The sequence below is a fragment of the Bufo gargarizans genome, chromosome 3, assembly GCF_014858855.1.
Source record: "Bufo gargarizans isolate SCDJY-AF-19 chromosome 3, ASM1485885v1, whole genome shotgun sequence".
NCBI lineage: Eukaryota > Metazoa > Chordata > Amphibia > Anura > Bufonidae > Bufo > Bufo gargarizans.
The window spans coordinates 505395153-505411087 of record NC_058082.1 but is presented as its reverse complement, the minus strand read 5'-3'; the positions used below and the strand labels follow the sequence as shown (position 1 = coordinate 505411087).

At 40.7% G+C, this 15935-nt stretch overlaps 1 protein-coding gene across 1 annotated transcript in view; it reads left to right on the top strand.

The window, feature by feature from the left end:
* Nucleotides 1-1766: 1766 nt before the first annotated feature.
* Nucleotides 1767-15935, top strand: part of LOC122932572 (septin-5-like) — a 56416-nt gene continuing 42247 nt past the window's right edge. The window contains exons 1-3 of the mRNA XM_044287063.1: nt 1767-1972; nt 2429-2522; nt 7284-7370. Of these exons, the coding sequence (XP_044142998.1) occupies nt 1778-1972; nt 2429-2522; nt 7284-7370 (376 nt within the window). The 5' untranslated portion in view covers nt 1767-1777. The remainder of the gene's footprint in view (nt 1973-2428; nt 2523-7283; nt 7371-15935) is intronic.

The following is a 15935-nucleotide window of genomic DNA, read 5'->3' as shown; positions in this document are numbered from 1 at the left end:
CATAAATAAAAAAAATGTAGACATATTAGGTATCGCCATGTCCGTAATAACCTGCTCTATAAAAATTTCACATGATCTAACCTCTCAGGTGAATACCGTAATTTTATTAAAATAAAAACAGTGTAAAAAAAGCTATTTTTTGTCACCTTACATAACAAAAAGTGTAATAGCAAGCGATCAAAAAGTCATATGCACCCTATAATAGTATGAATCAAACCGTCATCTCATCCCGAAAAAAATTAGCCCCTACACAAGACAGTCGCCCAAAAAAAATAAAAAAATACAGCTTTCAGAATGTGAAGACACTAAAACATCTTTTTTTTTCCAAAATGCTTTGTTATGTAAAACTGAAACAAACAACCAAAAAAGTAGTCATATTTGGTATTGTTGCGTCCGTAGCAACCTGCTCTATAAAATTACCACATGATCTAACCTGTCAGATGAATGTTGTAAATAATCCGTCCAAAATTACGGAACACTTGCCGGCATTAATTTACTTTGAAATGTATTATGGCCGGATGTGCAGACCTTTAAAAATGTGGGGGGAAAAATAGAAACGGATCAGTTTGTCCGTATGACAAACGGACAGACAGATCCGTTCTTGCAATGCATTTGTGAGACGGATCTGTATCCGGATCCGTCTACAAATGCTGTCCGTTTGCATGCAGATTTCCGGATCCAGCAGGCAGTTACGGCGATGGAACTGCTTGCTGGATCACTCTGCCGCAAGTGTGAAAGTAGCCTTATAGTAGTTTCTGAGTTAATTTTTATTTTACAAAAGTGATGGGAGCCTGGTAAAAATTTTTTTTATAGAAGCCTATCTTCCTTTCATTCGGTCTCTCCTGTCCAGCGTTGTTGCTTTGTCTTCCCAGGCTGCAGCCATGACATTATGTGTACTGGCCTCAGCAGTTTCTTGCTGTACATTACTCAGGCCATTGATTGGCTGCAGCAGTATATAGAATGCCACTGCTACAGCAAAATTACATATCACTCCTGGTAGATGAAAGAGTGGTGGTGCTAAATTGCAGTGGTGCAGGAGGAGAAAGGCAATTTCTTTATTATTTCTTCAGGCCCCCCATCACATTGGTAAAATAAAAAAAAAAATTGGACAGCCCCTCCAATTATGTGTTTACTATTAATTTCTGTATCCACTTGCCAGATCCAAAGTTTTCTGCGTATTGACTCAGAAGAAGAACTGCAAGAGATAATCCGTACTGATCCTAGAGAAAGTAACAAGAAAGCACAAGACCCAGGGGATCAATTCCATCTAACAGAGCAGCAAATAACTACCCAAAAAGAACAAGAACAAAAGGAAAGGTGCCCCTTCAGCAAAGCACAGGGGAAAGTCCAACATCTCACACAACACTATCAGGAAGAAGAGCAGCTTCTCAGAGATTACGGAGAAGAGAGTCTTGTTAAGGAGGATCAAGACGAAGAAGAAAAAGAGAGGCTCCGAAGAGAACATCAGGAAGAAAAGCTGCGCAGAGAACGGTGTGAAGACGATGACAAGCTCCGCAGGGAGCATCAACGTGAAGAGGAAGAAAGACTGCATAGACAATATCAGGAAGAAACTCTTCAACGAGAGCAACAAGAAGAAGAGAAGCAACGCAGAGATCTCGAACAAGAAATAAGGTTACATTGTGAGCAGCAAGAAGAGAATCTACATATAGAACAACCAGGGGGAAAACTGTGGTGGGAGCAAGAAACTGGAAGACACAATAGCGATCAAAAGAAATATTACAGGGAGCAGCATGTAGAGCACTTATACAATGATACCATGCAGTCCCATCTAGAGCCTGAGCTGTATGCTGTCAGGCATATTAAGGAGAACAGTGATGTGGGAGAAGAAGATACAAGTCAGAGCCTTCCTGTCTTACCTCCAGGTTGGGGATGTCCTCCATTGGTGCCACCTCCAAGTCCTTCTAGACCTAAAAGCCCATGGGGAAAACTGGACCCCTACGACTCGAGTGAGGTACAGATAATCAGTCACAATTGCTTTTGTTTTTGGATTTTCTTCATTTAACATTTTCTGTTTTATTTGAGGAAGATGCATGCACACAGTTCATCATTACCTCAATGGTTCCCTTCAGAATTGGGGGCAGTTTAAGCAGAGCAAGAATTGAACGTACCTGTACTGGTGCCTTCAGCAGTATACAGCCATACATGGTGACTATATATTGTTGATGGCACACACTGAAACGAACTAGTGTAAGTAAATCTATTTTCCTCGCTACTGCTACTGTATCTCAAACTTCTGAAATTGCTCCTATTTCTAGAGGGATCCATTTGGTTTGAGGATAACAGGGGTTTTCACACATTAACACCATATATATATATTTTTTTAAGTTTAGATTTTTATGTCATTAAATGTAGTATTAGTTTTCCCATGTATGTGTTATAGTTACAAGCTTATCATTCCTTTATGTAGGAGGACAGAGAGTATGTTGGATTTGCTACCCTTCCCAACCAGGTTCATCGAAAGTATGTGAAGAAAGGCTTTGAATTCACTCTAATGGTTGCAGGTAATGAGAAAACTGAAAAAATATGTGCTTATCTCCTGTATAGATATCAAACCATTGGTAATTATGTATGAAAATATATAGCAATAAGGTGTCATACTTGCTTTTCTCTATATCTTTGAGCAAGATATGGTTATTGGCAACTTACCTGTGTTCATGAGCTCCAAAGGTCATTTTATAGGGACCAATACTCAGGCCAGTTGAGGTGGCAGCACTGAACTGTAATATAGTAATTTGTGTAAAAGGTACCACTGATCACCCGATGAACGACCCAAAACTCGTTCATTGAGTGTTTGTGTTGTTCTGCCGGCACCAAAAATCATTGTTCCTGTGCAGCAGATCATACTGTCTAAACAGGGATCTTCTGCCCAGGAACAATGATTTCAATGATTTTCTATGGGAGCAAGCAATCACGTGTTCCCATTCAGTGGAGGCGATTGCTGCATGTAAAGGCACCCCTCAAATCTGCTGACTATGAGGCAGTTATGTGGAACGTCTGGTTCATTTCCGATAATTGCCTAAAACATCAGTAGGTGTAAAAGAAGCAAGTGTCCTCCTCACAAAAACTAAAAATTTATTTGACAGGAGCCAAGTTCATTATAGTAACACATAACTGCAAAGTCCGACTAGACAGGCTTTCTTTGTAGTCCAAGCAGATGCACAGGTCATTATAGGAACTGTATGTAGAGAGCAAAAGAGCATTTTAATCAGTGGTAAAAGCAAATATGCTTTTTTTTACTTTTGAGCATTAAAAAGCTATAACTTTTAGATCTGACAGTTTTTGGCGTGTCCTCGAAAGCCATAAATAAAATGTCAATATGATTATTGAGATGGAAGTAATCTGGTGTATTCATCTATCTTTAAAGATACATGAATACACCCACATTAATTCCATCTCAATAATCCCCCAACTGACATTTTTAAGGCTTTTGACATGCCAATTCTTAAAAGTTAAGTAAACATTTAGTTACTCTTTAACGGCTATGGACACCTTCAGGGCAATTTTTTTAATGATTGTATTTTACTCATTTTGGGCTTAAAAATTATTATTTTTTTTGGTCTTTATTAAAAATGTTCAGACGTCTCAGAGATACAAGAGTTAAAAATCAGTCTGTTTGGAAGCTGTCACAATCATAAACACTCAGTATAGCTTAATTCCTGTGAAACTGATAAGGATATGGCTTAAAGGGGTATTCCTAGCAGCAGTTTTCATACTTGCCTGCGGCGAGCGCGACGTTCACTTCATGGATTCGGCTGTGCGGGCTCAATCAGCTTGATTGACGTCTTCTCCCGGCCGGGCCGAGCTTGCACAGAAGACTGAAGATTTTCTCCCGGCCGGGCCGCACAATGTCCTGAACGCGCACGCAGCCGCGCATGCGCCATGGTGACTTATTCCTGGCCTGTATAGTACAGAGCCGGCGTGCGCGTGTCATGCCCCACTCTGACGATGTGTGGAGGTCGGCCAGGATAGCAGCACGAAGTTAGTGTTTGTTCTGGTGCCGTGCTGGATCCGCCTCTCATCAGGTGCACTGGGTGGAGTCATTAGTTTAAAAGGCACTCCAGCCAAGTGATCTGAGCGGATTATACTAATCATTGTGGTCTAGGAAGCTAGGAGGGAAGGTTGGCTGTCTGTTCCTGCTCTGGAAGATAAGTGTCATTTCTAGTTTGGTTGTTTGTGTCATCTTTCCCATCCAGGTTCTGTGCGAGCAGGCTGCTCCTATTTCCCCACTTCACCATCTCAGGGAATTCAGGGTTTTGTCAGCCCAGGCTGGAGGACACATCACACCTACCTTCAAGGTCTGTATGTGGGCTGAGCAGTGCAGGGAAAGAGGTCAGGGATTAGTTAGGAGGTGACCCTTCCCCTGTCTCTCGTCCAGAGCCTGGTTGGTGCGTTATTTGTTATACTGTGTGCACATCCGCCGTGACAGCGCGTTCACGGCTCTGTACTATACTGGCCAGAAGAAAGTCATCATGTCACATGCCCGGCGGCGTGCGTGTTCAGGACATTGCGCCGGGAGAAAATCTTCAGTCTTCTGCGCAAGCGCTGCCACAGGATTCGACAGACGAGAGGTGGCCCGAAAGATGACGGAATTAAAAACTTGCAAACTGACTCATTTTAACTCTTGTATCTCAGAAACGGCTGAATATGTTTAATAAAGACCAAATGAAAAAATGATTTGTAGCTCAAATTAAGTAAAATGCAATCATAAAAAAATGCCACCGAAGGGGTACATATACATAGCCTTTAAGCCCTTCCCAATTTTAGATCTTTAAATATGGCGCCCGCTCCGCAGCCGAGCGAACACCATAGCTGCTGGGTGCCTGCTGTTTCATACAGAAGACACCCACGGCTAATGTCCACAATCGTGGTAATGCTGACCGTGGACATTTAACCCCTAAGTTGCCGTGGTCAAATGTGACCACGGCATCTGAAAGGGCTAAAACTCAGAAGTGTGAACTTCCAGGTAAGGAACACCTCCCCCTGACCGAGATTGGTAATGAGTCTGAACTTGTACTAGGCTTCCAGGCTCATTACTTGTATCTTACAGTTCAGGCCAGCAGATGGCAGCACTGAACTGTAATACAGTGATTACAGTATAAAATAATGGAGCAAACTCCATTATTCTATAAAAATTGCAATATGATGATTGTAAGTCGGGGTTTAATTAGGAACCTAAGTAAGAAAAAAGTTAAAGAAAAGTTTTAAAAAAGTAAAAAAATTCTAAAAATTAAAATCACCCCCCTTTTCCCAAAATAAAAATAAATAAACAATTAAAAAAATTAAATTATGGGCAATAAAATATAAAAAAAAGTATCCCATAAAGTGAATGGCTGATTTGCTGTTTTTTCATCACTTTACTTCCCAAAATAATTGAATAAAAAGTGATCAAAAAGTCATACACACTCCAAAATGATATAAAAAAAACTACGGATTATAACCCTCAAAAAATGAGCCCTCAAACATCTTGGTAGACATAAGTATAAAAAAGTTATGGGGGTCAGAATATGGCGATCACATGAAAAAATGTATTATTTCAAAAACTATACATATGTGCTATCACCATAATCATGCTGACCTGGATAATGATGCGCACAAGTCAGTTTTACCGCATAGTGGTATTCCACCCCGTTTGGAATTTTTTTCCTGCTTCCCACTACATTGTATATAATATTAAATGGTGGTATTAGAAAGTACAACTTGTCGCACAAAAAAACAACCTATCATATGGCTATGTGAACGTAAAAATAAAAAAGTTATGGCTCTGGGAAGGCAGGGAGCGAAAAATGAAAATGCAAAAATGGCTTAATCGCTGCGTCAGCAAAGGGTTAAACAAAGTCTAAAATAAATAAATTGTGAACCAGTATTTCTATCGCACAAGGAGAGTTTCTAGCATGCAGGAAAATCTGGACAATCTCCCTGTGATTATCCAGTCCTTCCTTATTCCATACTTCTGTTAGTGGGGGAGGGGGGGGGGGATTTAGTAAACAGTAGGTCCACCAAAGTAAGGTCAGCAGAAATAGAAATACAATACCTTATACCTATATACAATATACCTATATAGCAGTATACCTATATACAATATACCTATATACCAGTATACCTATATACAATATACCTATATAGCAGTATACCTATATACAATATACCTATATAGCAGTATACCTATATACAATATACCTATATACCAGTATACCTATATACAATATACCTATATAGCAGTATACCTATATACAATATACCTATATAGCAGTATACCTATATACAATATACCTATATAGTAGTATACCTATATACAATATACCTATATAGCAGTATACCTATATACAATATACCTATATAGCAGTATACCTATATACAATATACCTATATAGCAGTATACCTATATACAATATACCTATATAGCAGTATACCTATATACAATATACCTATATAGCAGTATACCTATATACAATATACCTATATAGCAGTATACCTATATACAATATACCTATATAGCAGTATACCTATATAGCAATATACCTATATAGCAGTATACCTATATACAATATACCTATATAGCAGTATACCTATATACAATATACCTATATAGTAGTATACCTATATACAATATACCTATATAGCAGTATACCTATATACAATATACCTATATAGCAGTATACCTATATACAATATACCTATATAGTAGTATACCTATATACAATATACCTATATAGCAGTATACCTATATACAATATACCTATATAGCAGTATACCTATATACAATATACCTATATAGTAGTATACCTATATACAATATACCTATATAGTAGTATACCTATATACAATATACCTATATAGCAGTATACCTATATACAATATACCTATATAGCAGTATACCTATATACAATATACCTATATAGTAGTATACCTATATACAATATACCTATATACCAGTATACCTATATACAATATACCTATATAGTAGTAATACCTATATACAATATACCTATATAGCAGTATACCTATATACAATATACCTATATAGTAGTAATACCTATATACAATATACCTATATAGTAGTATACCTATATACAATATACCTATATAGCAGTATACCTATATACAATATACCTATATACGAGTATACCTATATACAATACCATAAGTATGTACTAGACAATATGCTAAGCATATGCTAAGTGAACTGCGTGTCCCGCACACTATATCTACTGTTATAGCCATCTACAATTCACCCGTTTCAGAATGTCCTCCTTTTTTGCCAGGTGAATCTGGTCTGGGAAAGTCCACTCTTATAAACAGTCTTTTTCTGACAGATCTGTATCGGGGCCGTCAGCTTCCAAGCCCAGAAGGTACTTTTACAGGTTTATCATAAAAAATCGCAATGTATCATAAAAAATATGTTGTGTTTGTTATGTTAAAATGAAATATCTCTGATATGCAAAGTTATCTTATACACATGCAAACATGTCTTATATTTTGTACTATTCACTATAACTGTTCTTTCCTTAACCCCTTCAAGACCAAGCCAGTTTTAACCATAAGGACCAAGCCATTTTGCAAATCTGACATGTTTCACTTTATGTGGTAATAATTCTGGAACACTTTTACTTATATAAGCGATTCTGAGATTGTTTTCTCGTGACATATTGTACTTCATGTTAGGCCTCTTTCACACGAACGTGTGCGCTCCGTGGCCGTATTGTGGACCACATTTGCGGATCTGCAATACACGGGCGCCGTTCCGTGGGCATTCCACATCATGGATGCGGACCCATTCACTTGAATGGGTCCGCAAATCCGGAGATGCGGAATGGTGCGGAACGGAAGCATGGAAGGGAACCCTACTGAAGCACTACGGAGTGCTTCCGTGAGGTCTCATCCAGTACTTCCCTTCTGCAAAAAGATAGAACATGTCCTATCTTTTTGCGGAACGGGCGGATCGCAGACTCATTAAAGTAAATGGGTCTGCGATCCATTGCAGCTGCCTCATGGTTGGTGTTCGTGCATTGCGGCCCGCAATTTGTGTGTAAGAGGCCTTAGTGGTAAATTTTTGATATTTGAATGTCTCTGCTTTTAAAGCAGATTGTGATACCTCATAAAAGAGTTGTTACTGTACATTTCCCAGATGTCTACTTCATGTTGGCATCATTTTGTAAACGTAATTTTATTTTTTTAGGACGTTAGAAGGCTTAGAATTTTAGAAGCAATTCTTAACATTTTTAAGAAAATTTCCAAAACCCACTTTTTAAGGACCAGTTCAGTTATGAAGTTGCTTTGTGGCATTTACATAGTAGAAACCACCCATAAATGACCCTATTTTAGAAACTACACCCTTCAAGTTATTCAAAACTGATTTTACAAACTTTGTTAATCCTTTGGGTGAAGCCTCATGCACACGACCGTTGTGTGCATCCGTGTCTGTTATGCCGTTTTCCGTGATTTTCTGCGGACCCATTCACTTTCAATGGGTCCATTGAAAACTAGGAAAATGCACCGTTGTTCATCTGCGTCCGTGATCCGTGTTTCCTGTCCGTCAAAAAAATAAGACCTGTCCTATTTTTTTGACGGACAACGGTTCACGGACCCATCCAAGTCAATGGGTCCGTGAAAAAAACACAGATGCACACAAGATTTACATCCGCGTCCGTGATCCGTGGCCGTAGGCTACTTTCATACAACTAAGGGATGTTTTATACGCACAATTAACCCCTTCAGGTGCGGCACCTGAGGGGTTAATTGTATGGATCACAGCACCCTGTAAGAGATCGGGTGCTGCCAGGCAGCAGGAGGCAGTCATGTACACAGTTCGTAGTATATTCTAACTTGGGAACTATATTCATCACTATGGGAACGCCTCTGTGTTAGAATATACTGTCGGATCTGAGTTTCACGATCTAACTCAAATCCGATGGTATATTCTAACATAGAGGCGTTCCCATGGTGATGGGGACGCTTCAAGTTAAAATATACCATCGGATTGGCGAAAACTCTGATCCGATGGTATAATAGGGACTCCTGACTTTACATTGAAAGTCAATGGGGGACGGATCAGTTTGCAATTGCACCATATTGTGTCAACGTCAAACGGATCCGTCCCCATTGACTTGCATTGTAAGTCAGGACGGATCAGTTTGGCTCCGCACGGCCAGGCGGACACCAAAACGACTTTTTCCTTAATGTCCGTGGATCCTCCAAAAATCAAGGAAGACCCACGGAAGAAAAAACGGACACGGATCACGGAACTACGGAACCCGTTTTTGTGGACCGCCCAAAAAAAGTCAGTGTGCATGAGGCCTAACAAGAATGGAAGGAAAATGGAGGTGAAATTTCAAAATTTCACTTTTTTTTGCAGATGTTCCATTTTATTCTATTTTTACCTGTAATACAGCAAGGTTTAATAGCCAAAGAAAACTCAATATTTATTACCCTGATTCTGCAGTTTACAGAAACACCCCACATGTGGTGGTAAACTGCTGTAAGGGCACACAGCAGGGCGCAGAGGGAAAGGAGCGCCATATGGATTTGGAGGGCAGATTTCACTGGGAAAATTTGAAGTTGCCATGTCACATTTGAAGGCCCCCTTATGCACCCCTAGAGTAGAAACTCCAAAAAGTGACCCCATTTTGTAAACTAAGGGATGAGGTGTTTTATTGGCACTATTTTGGGGTACATATGATTTTTGATTGCTCGATATTACGCTTTTTGTGAGGCAAGGTAACCAAAAAATGGCTGTTGTGGCACAGTTTTTATTTTTTGTTTTTTACAGAGTTCACCTGACAGGATAGATCATGTTTCTTTTACAGAGCAGGTTGATACGGACGCGACAATACCAAATAAGTGTATTATTTTTGTTGTTTCAGTTTTACATAATAAATAATTTTTTAAAACAAAAATAATGTTTTTGTGTCTTCATTTTCTGAAAGCTACATTTCTTTTATTTTTCTGCCAATCATCTTGTGCAGGGGCTCTTTTTTTGAAGGAAGTACTGACATTTTTATTGGTACCATTTTTGGGTACATATGATTTATTAATCATTCTATATGACACTTTTTGGGGGCAAGGTGACCAAAAAATTGCTATTTTGGCACAGTTTTTATAACAGCGTTCAACTGAGGGGATAGATCATGTGATATTTTTATAAAGCAGGTTTTTACAGATGTAGCGATACCTAAAATATCAACTTTTTTATGTATTTCAGTTTTACACAATAAAAGCATTTTTTTTTTAAAAACATGTTTTAGTATCTCCATTTTCTGAAAGCCATATTTTTTTTATTTTTTGGGCGATGGTCTTAGGTAGGGGCTAATTTTTTGCAGGAAGAGATGACATTTGATTAGTACTATTTTGGGGTGCATATGACTGTTTGATCGCTTAGTATTGCACTTTTTGTGATGAAAGGTGACAAAAAATGTAATTTTTTGCACAGTTTTATTTTTTTATGGTGTTCACCTTAGGGGGTAAGTCATACAATATTTTTATAGAGCAAGTCATTACGGACGTGGAGATACCTAATACGTCTACTTTTTTAAAATTTATTTCAGTTTTACACTATAAAAGCATTTTTGAAGAAAAAAAAATTATGTTTTAGTGTCTCCATTTTCTGAAAGCCATATTTGTTTAATCGTTTAGGCAATTGTCCTATGTAGGGGCTTATTTTTTGTGGGAAGAGATGAGTTTGATTGGTACTATATTGGGGTACATATGTCTTTTTGATCGCTTGGAATTACACTTTTTGTGATGTATGGTGACAAAAAATTAGATTTTTGGTACAGTTTTTATTTTTTATTTTTTTACGGTGTTCATCTGAGGGGTTAGGCCATGTGATATTTTTATAGAGCTGGTTGTTATGGGCATGGCAATACCTAATATGTCTACTTTTTAAAAATGTATTTCAGTTTTATACTATAAAAGCATTTTTGAAGGAAAAAATATCATGTTTTAGTGTCTCCATTTTCTAAAAGCCCTATTTTTTTTATTTTTTGGACGATTGTCTTAAGTAGGGTCTCATTTGGGGTAGGGTACTATTTTGGGGTGTGTATGACTTTTTGATCACTTGGAATTACACTTTTTGTGATGAAGGTGAATTTTTGGCACAGTTTTTTTTTTTTATGGCGTTCACCTAAGATGGTAGATTATGTGACATTTTTATAGAGCACGTCATGGACGTAACGATACCTAATATGTCTGTTTTTTTCTTTTCTTTTTTTAAACACTTTTATGGTGAGGGGGCTTTTATAAATTTTTTTACTTGAAACTTTCTCATATTTTTTTCACATTTTTAAAAAAAAAATTATATTTGTCCCACTGTGGGACTTCACCTTTTCAGGGTTTGATCCCTGTTTCAATTTAGTACAATACATTATGTATTGTACTGAATTGAACTGTCAGTGTCTTAGGCCTCATGCACACGACCGTTGTGTGCATCCGTGGCCGTTGTGCCGTTTTCCGTTTTTTTTCGCGGACCCATTGACTTTCAATGGGTCCGTGGAAAAATCGGAAAATGCACCGTTTTGCAGCCAAGACCGTGATCCGTGTATCCTGTCCGTCAAAAAAATATGACCTGTCCTATTTTTTTGACGGACAACGGTTCACAGACCCATTCAAGTCAATGGGTCCATGAAAGAACACGGATGCACACAAGATTGGCGTCCGTGATCCGTGGCCGTAGGTTACTTTCATACAGACGGATCCGAAGATCCGTCTGCATAAAAGCTTTTTAAGAGCTGAGTTTTCACTTCGTGAAAACTCAGATCCGACAGTATATTCTAACACAGAGGCGTTCCCATAGTGATGGGGACGCTTCAGGTTAGAATATAATAAAAGAACTGTGTACATGACTGCCCCCTGCTGCCTGGCAGGTGCTGCCAGGCCGAAGGGGGCAGAACCCCCTCCCCCCCTGTAGTTAACACATTGGTGGCCAGTGCGGCCGCCCCCCCCCCTCCCTCCCCTGTAGTTAACTCGTTGGTAGCCAGCCCCCCCTCCCTCCCCTGTAGTTAACTCATTGGTGGCCAGTGGGCCCCCCCCTCCCTCCCCTGTAGTTAACTCGTTGGTGGCCAGCCCCCCCTCCCTCCCCTTTAGTTAACTCGCTGGTGGCCAGTGGGCCCTCTCCCCTCCCTTCCCCTCCTAATTAAAATCTCCCCCCCTATCAATGGTGGCAGTGGAGAGTACCGATCGGAGTCCCAGTTTAATCGCTGGGGCTCCGATCGGTAACCATGGCAACCGGGAGCTCCTCCTACTGGTAAGTGACAGATCATTAGGCAATGCACCGCACAAACCTGTCACTTACCAGTAGGAGGAGCTCCCGGCCGGACACAGACATCGCAGTTCGCAGGTAAGTATGATGCTTCTACAGTAGCGTCCCGGTTGCCATGGTTACCGATCGGAGCCCCAGCGATTAAACTAGGACTCTGATCGGTACTCTCCACTGCCACCAATGATAGGGGGGGGATTTTAATTAGGAGGGGGAGGGAGGGAAGAGGGCCCACTGGCCACAAACAAGTTAACTACAGGGGAGGGAGGGGGGCCCACTGGCCACCAATGAGTTAACTACAGGGGAGGGGGGGGCTGGCCACCAACGAGTTAACTACAGGGGAGGGAGGGGGGGCCACTGGCTACCAATGAGTTAACTACAGGGGGGGAGGGGGGGCCGGCCGCACTGGCCACCAATGAGTTAAAAACAAGGGGGGGGGGTCTGACCCCTGCTGCCTGGCAGCACCTGCCAGGCAGCAGGGGGCAGTCATGTACACAGTTTTTTAATATATTCTAACCTGAAGCGTCCCCATCACTATGGGAACGCCTCTGTGTTAGAATATACTGAGTTCACAATCTAATTCATATCAGACAGTATATTCTAACATACAGGCGTTCCCATGGTGATGGGGACGCTTCAAGTTAAAATATACCATCGGATTGGAGAAAACTCGGATCCGATGGTATAAAAGGGACTCCTGACTTTACATTGAAAGTCAATGGGGGACGGATCCGTTTGCAATTGCACCATATTGTGTCAACGTCAAACGGATCCGTCCCCATTGACTTGCATTGTAATTCAGGACGGATCCGTTTGGCTCCGCACGGCCAGACGGACACCAAAACGACATTTTTTTCATGTCCATGGATCCTCCAAAAACCAAGGAAGACCCACGGACGGGTCCCCGTTTTTGCGGACTGTGAAAAAATACTGTCGTGTGCATGAGGCCTTACACAGTAAGACGCTGACAGTTGCCTAGGAGACCGAGCCTGCAGGCTAGATCTCCTGGGTTTTCCGTAGCTGGCAGGCTCTGATGCCCGTGTAAGGCATCGGGCCTGCCATGGCAACCATCAGCCGCCTGTCAGCGCAGCACGGGGGGCCGATGGAGTCAGAGGGAGACCTCTCCCTCTGCAAACCCTGCACGTGCAGCGGTCAACTGCACCCACATGATCAGATCACGTACATGCACGTGAGGATGCGGCAAGAAGCCGCATTTCCTTACGTACATGTACGTGAAACTGCGTGAAGGGGTTAAAGGAGTTACCTCACTTCAGCAAATGGCATTTATCATGTAGAGAAAGTTAATAAAAGACACTTACTAATGTATTGTTATCCATATATCCTCCTTTGCTGGCTTGATCCATTTTTCCATCATATTATACATTGCTTGTTTCCATGATTATGACCACCCTGCATTCCAGCATCAGGTGGCCGTGCTTTCACACTATAGGAAAAAGCGCCGGCCTATCTGCACTGCTATGGTCCCAGAGAGGCAGGTGCTTTTTCCTATAGTATACAGGTCCTTCTCAAAAAATTAGCATATTGTGATAAAGTTCATTATTTTCTGTAATGTACTGATAAACATTAGACTTTCATATATTTTAGATTCATTACACACCAACTGAAGTAGTTCAAGCCTTTTATTGTTTTAATATTGATGATTTTGGCACACAGCTCATGAAAACCCAAATTTCCTATCTCAAAAAATTAGCATATTTCATCCGACCAATAAAAGAAAAGTGTTTTTAATACAAAAAAAGTCAACCTTCAAATAATTATGTTCAGTTATGCACTCAATACTTGGTCGGGAATCCTTTTGCAGAAATGACTGCTTCAATGCGGCGTGGCATGGAGGCAATCAGCCTGTGGCACTGCTGAGGTGTTATGGAGGCCCAGGAGGCTCCGATAGCGGCCTTAAGCTCATCCAGAGTGTTGGGTCTTGCGTCTCTCAACTTTCTCTTCCCAATATCCCACAGATTCTCTATGGGGTTCAGGTCAGGAGAGTTGGCAGGCCAATTGAGCACAGTAATACCATGGTCAGTAAACCATTTACCAGTGGTTTTGGCACTGTGAGCAGGTGCCAGGTCGTGCTGAAAAATTAAATCTTCATCTCCATAAAGCTTTTCAGCATATGGAAGCATGAAGTGCTTCAAAATCTCCTGATAGCTAGCTGCATTGACCCTGCCCTTGATAAAACACAGTGGACCAACACCAGCAGCTGACATGGCACCCCAGACCAGCACTGACTGTGGGTACTTGACACTGGACTTCAGGCATTTTGGCATTTCCCTCTCCCCAGTCTTCCTCCAGACTCTGGCACCTTGATTTCCGAATGACATGCAACAGTCCAGTGCTGCTTCTCTGTAGCCCAGGTCAGGCGCTTCTGCCGCTGTTTCTGGGGAATGCGGCACCTGTAGCCCATTTCCTGCACACGCCTGTACACGGTGGCTCTGGATGTTTCTACTCCAGACTCAGTCCACTGCTTCCGCAGGTCCCCCAAGGTCTGGAATCGGTCCTTCTCCACAATCTTCCTCAGGGTCCGGTCACCTCTTCTCGTTGTGCAGCGTTTTCTGCCACACTTTTTCCTTCCCACAGACTTCCCACTGAGGTGCCTTGATACAGCACTCTGGGAACAGCCTATTCCTTCAGAAATTTCTTTCTGTGTCTTACCCTCTTGCTTGAGGGTGTCAATGATGGCCTTCTGGACAGCAGTCAGGTCGGCAGTCTTACCCATGATTGCGGTTTTGAGTAATGAACCAGGCTGGGAGTTTTTAAAAGCCTCAGGAATCTTTTGCAGGTGTTTAGAGTTAATTAGTTGATTCAGATGATTAGGTTAATAGCTCGTTTAGAGAACCTTTTCATGATATGCTAATTTTTTTAGATAGGAATTTGGGGTTTTCATGAGCTGTATGCCAAAATCATCAATATTAAAACAATAAAAGGCTTGAACTACTTCAGTTGTGTGTAATGAATCTAAAATATATGAAAGTCTAATGTTTATCAGTACATTACAGAAAATAATGAACTTTATCACAATATGCTAATTTTTTGAGAAGGACCTGTACAAGCAGGCCACCACTGATGGATTGCAGGGTGGTCGGAATCATGGAAATGAGCAGTGTATAATATGATGGAAAAATGAATGAAGCCAGCAAAGGAGGCAATATGGACAATCACAATACATTAGTAAGTGCCTTGTAATAACTTTCTCTACACAATAAATGCTATTTGCTGAAGTGAGACAACCCCTTTAAAGCCCAATTCTACCTAAAATCCTAACATTTGCAAATACTTCAAGATGCCAATCCCTATGCACATTACTACTTCTGAACATGTTTGATAGTAGACAAGACTCTGTGGTCACTGAGACAAGAAGTGCAATATGCATGTTACATGACATGTTGTATCTGTTAAATATGTCACATTATTTTGTCATTTACAACTTTAAACCCAATACCCTAAAAATTGTTTCTTCATAAATTAAGCTCAGAGTCTTAACCAGTTCTCTTTTCACAGTTATGGAGTTGTCCTTTAATGTAAAGGTGTGTAGAACTGTAAACCACAACAGGAGCAACGTGCTTAAAGGGTGTATGCAGGGGATTTATATTGATGACCTAGTATCTGATCGGCGGGGTCCGAGCCGTTTGAAGAGGAGGTAATGCTC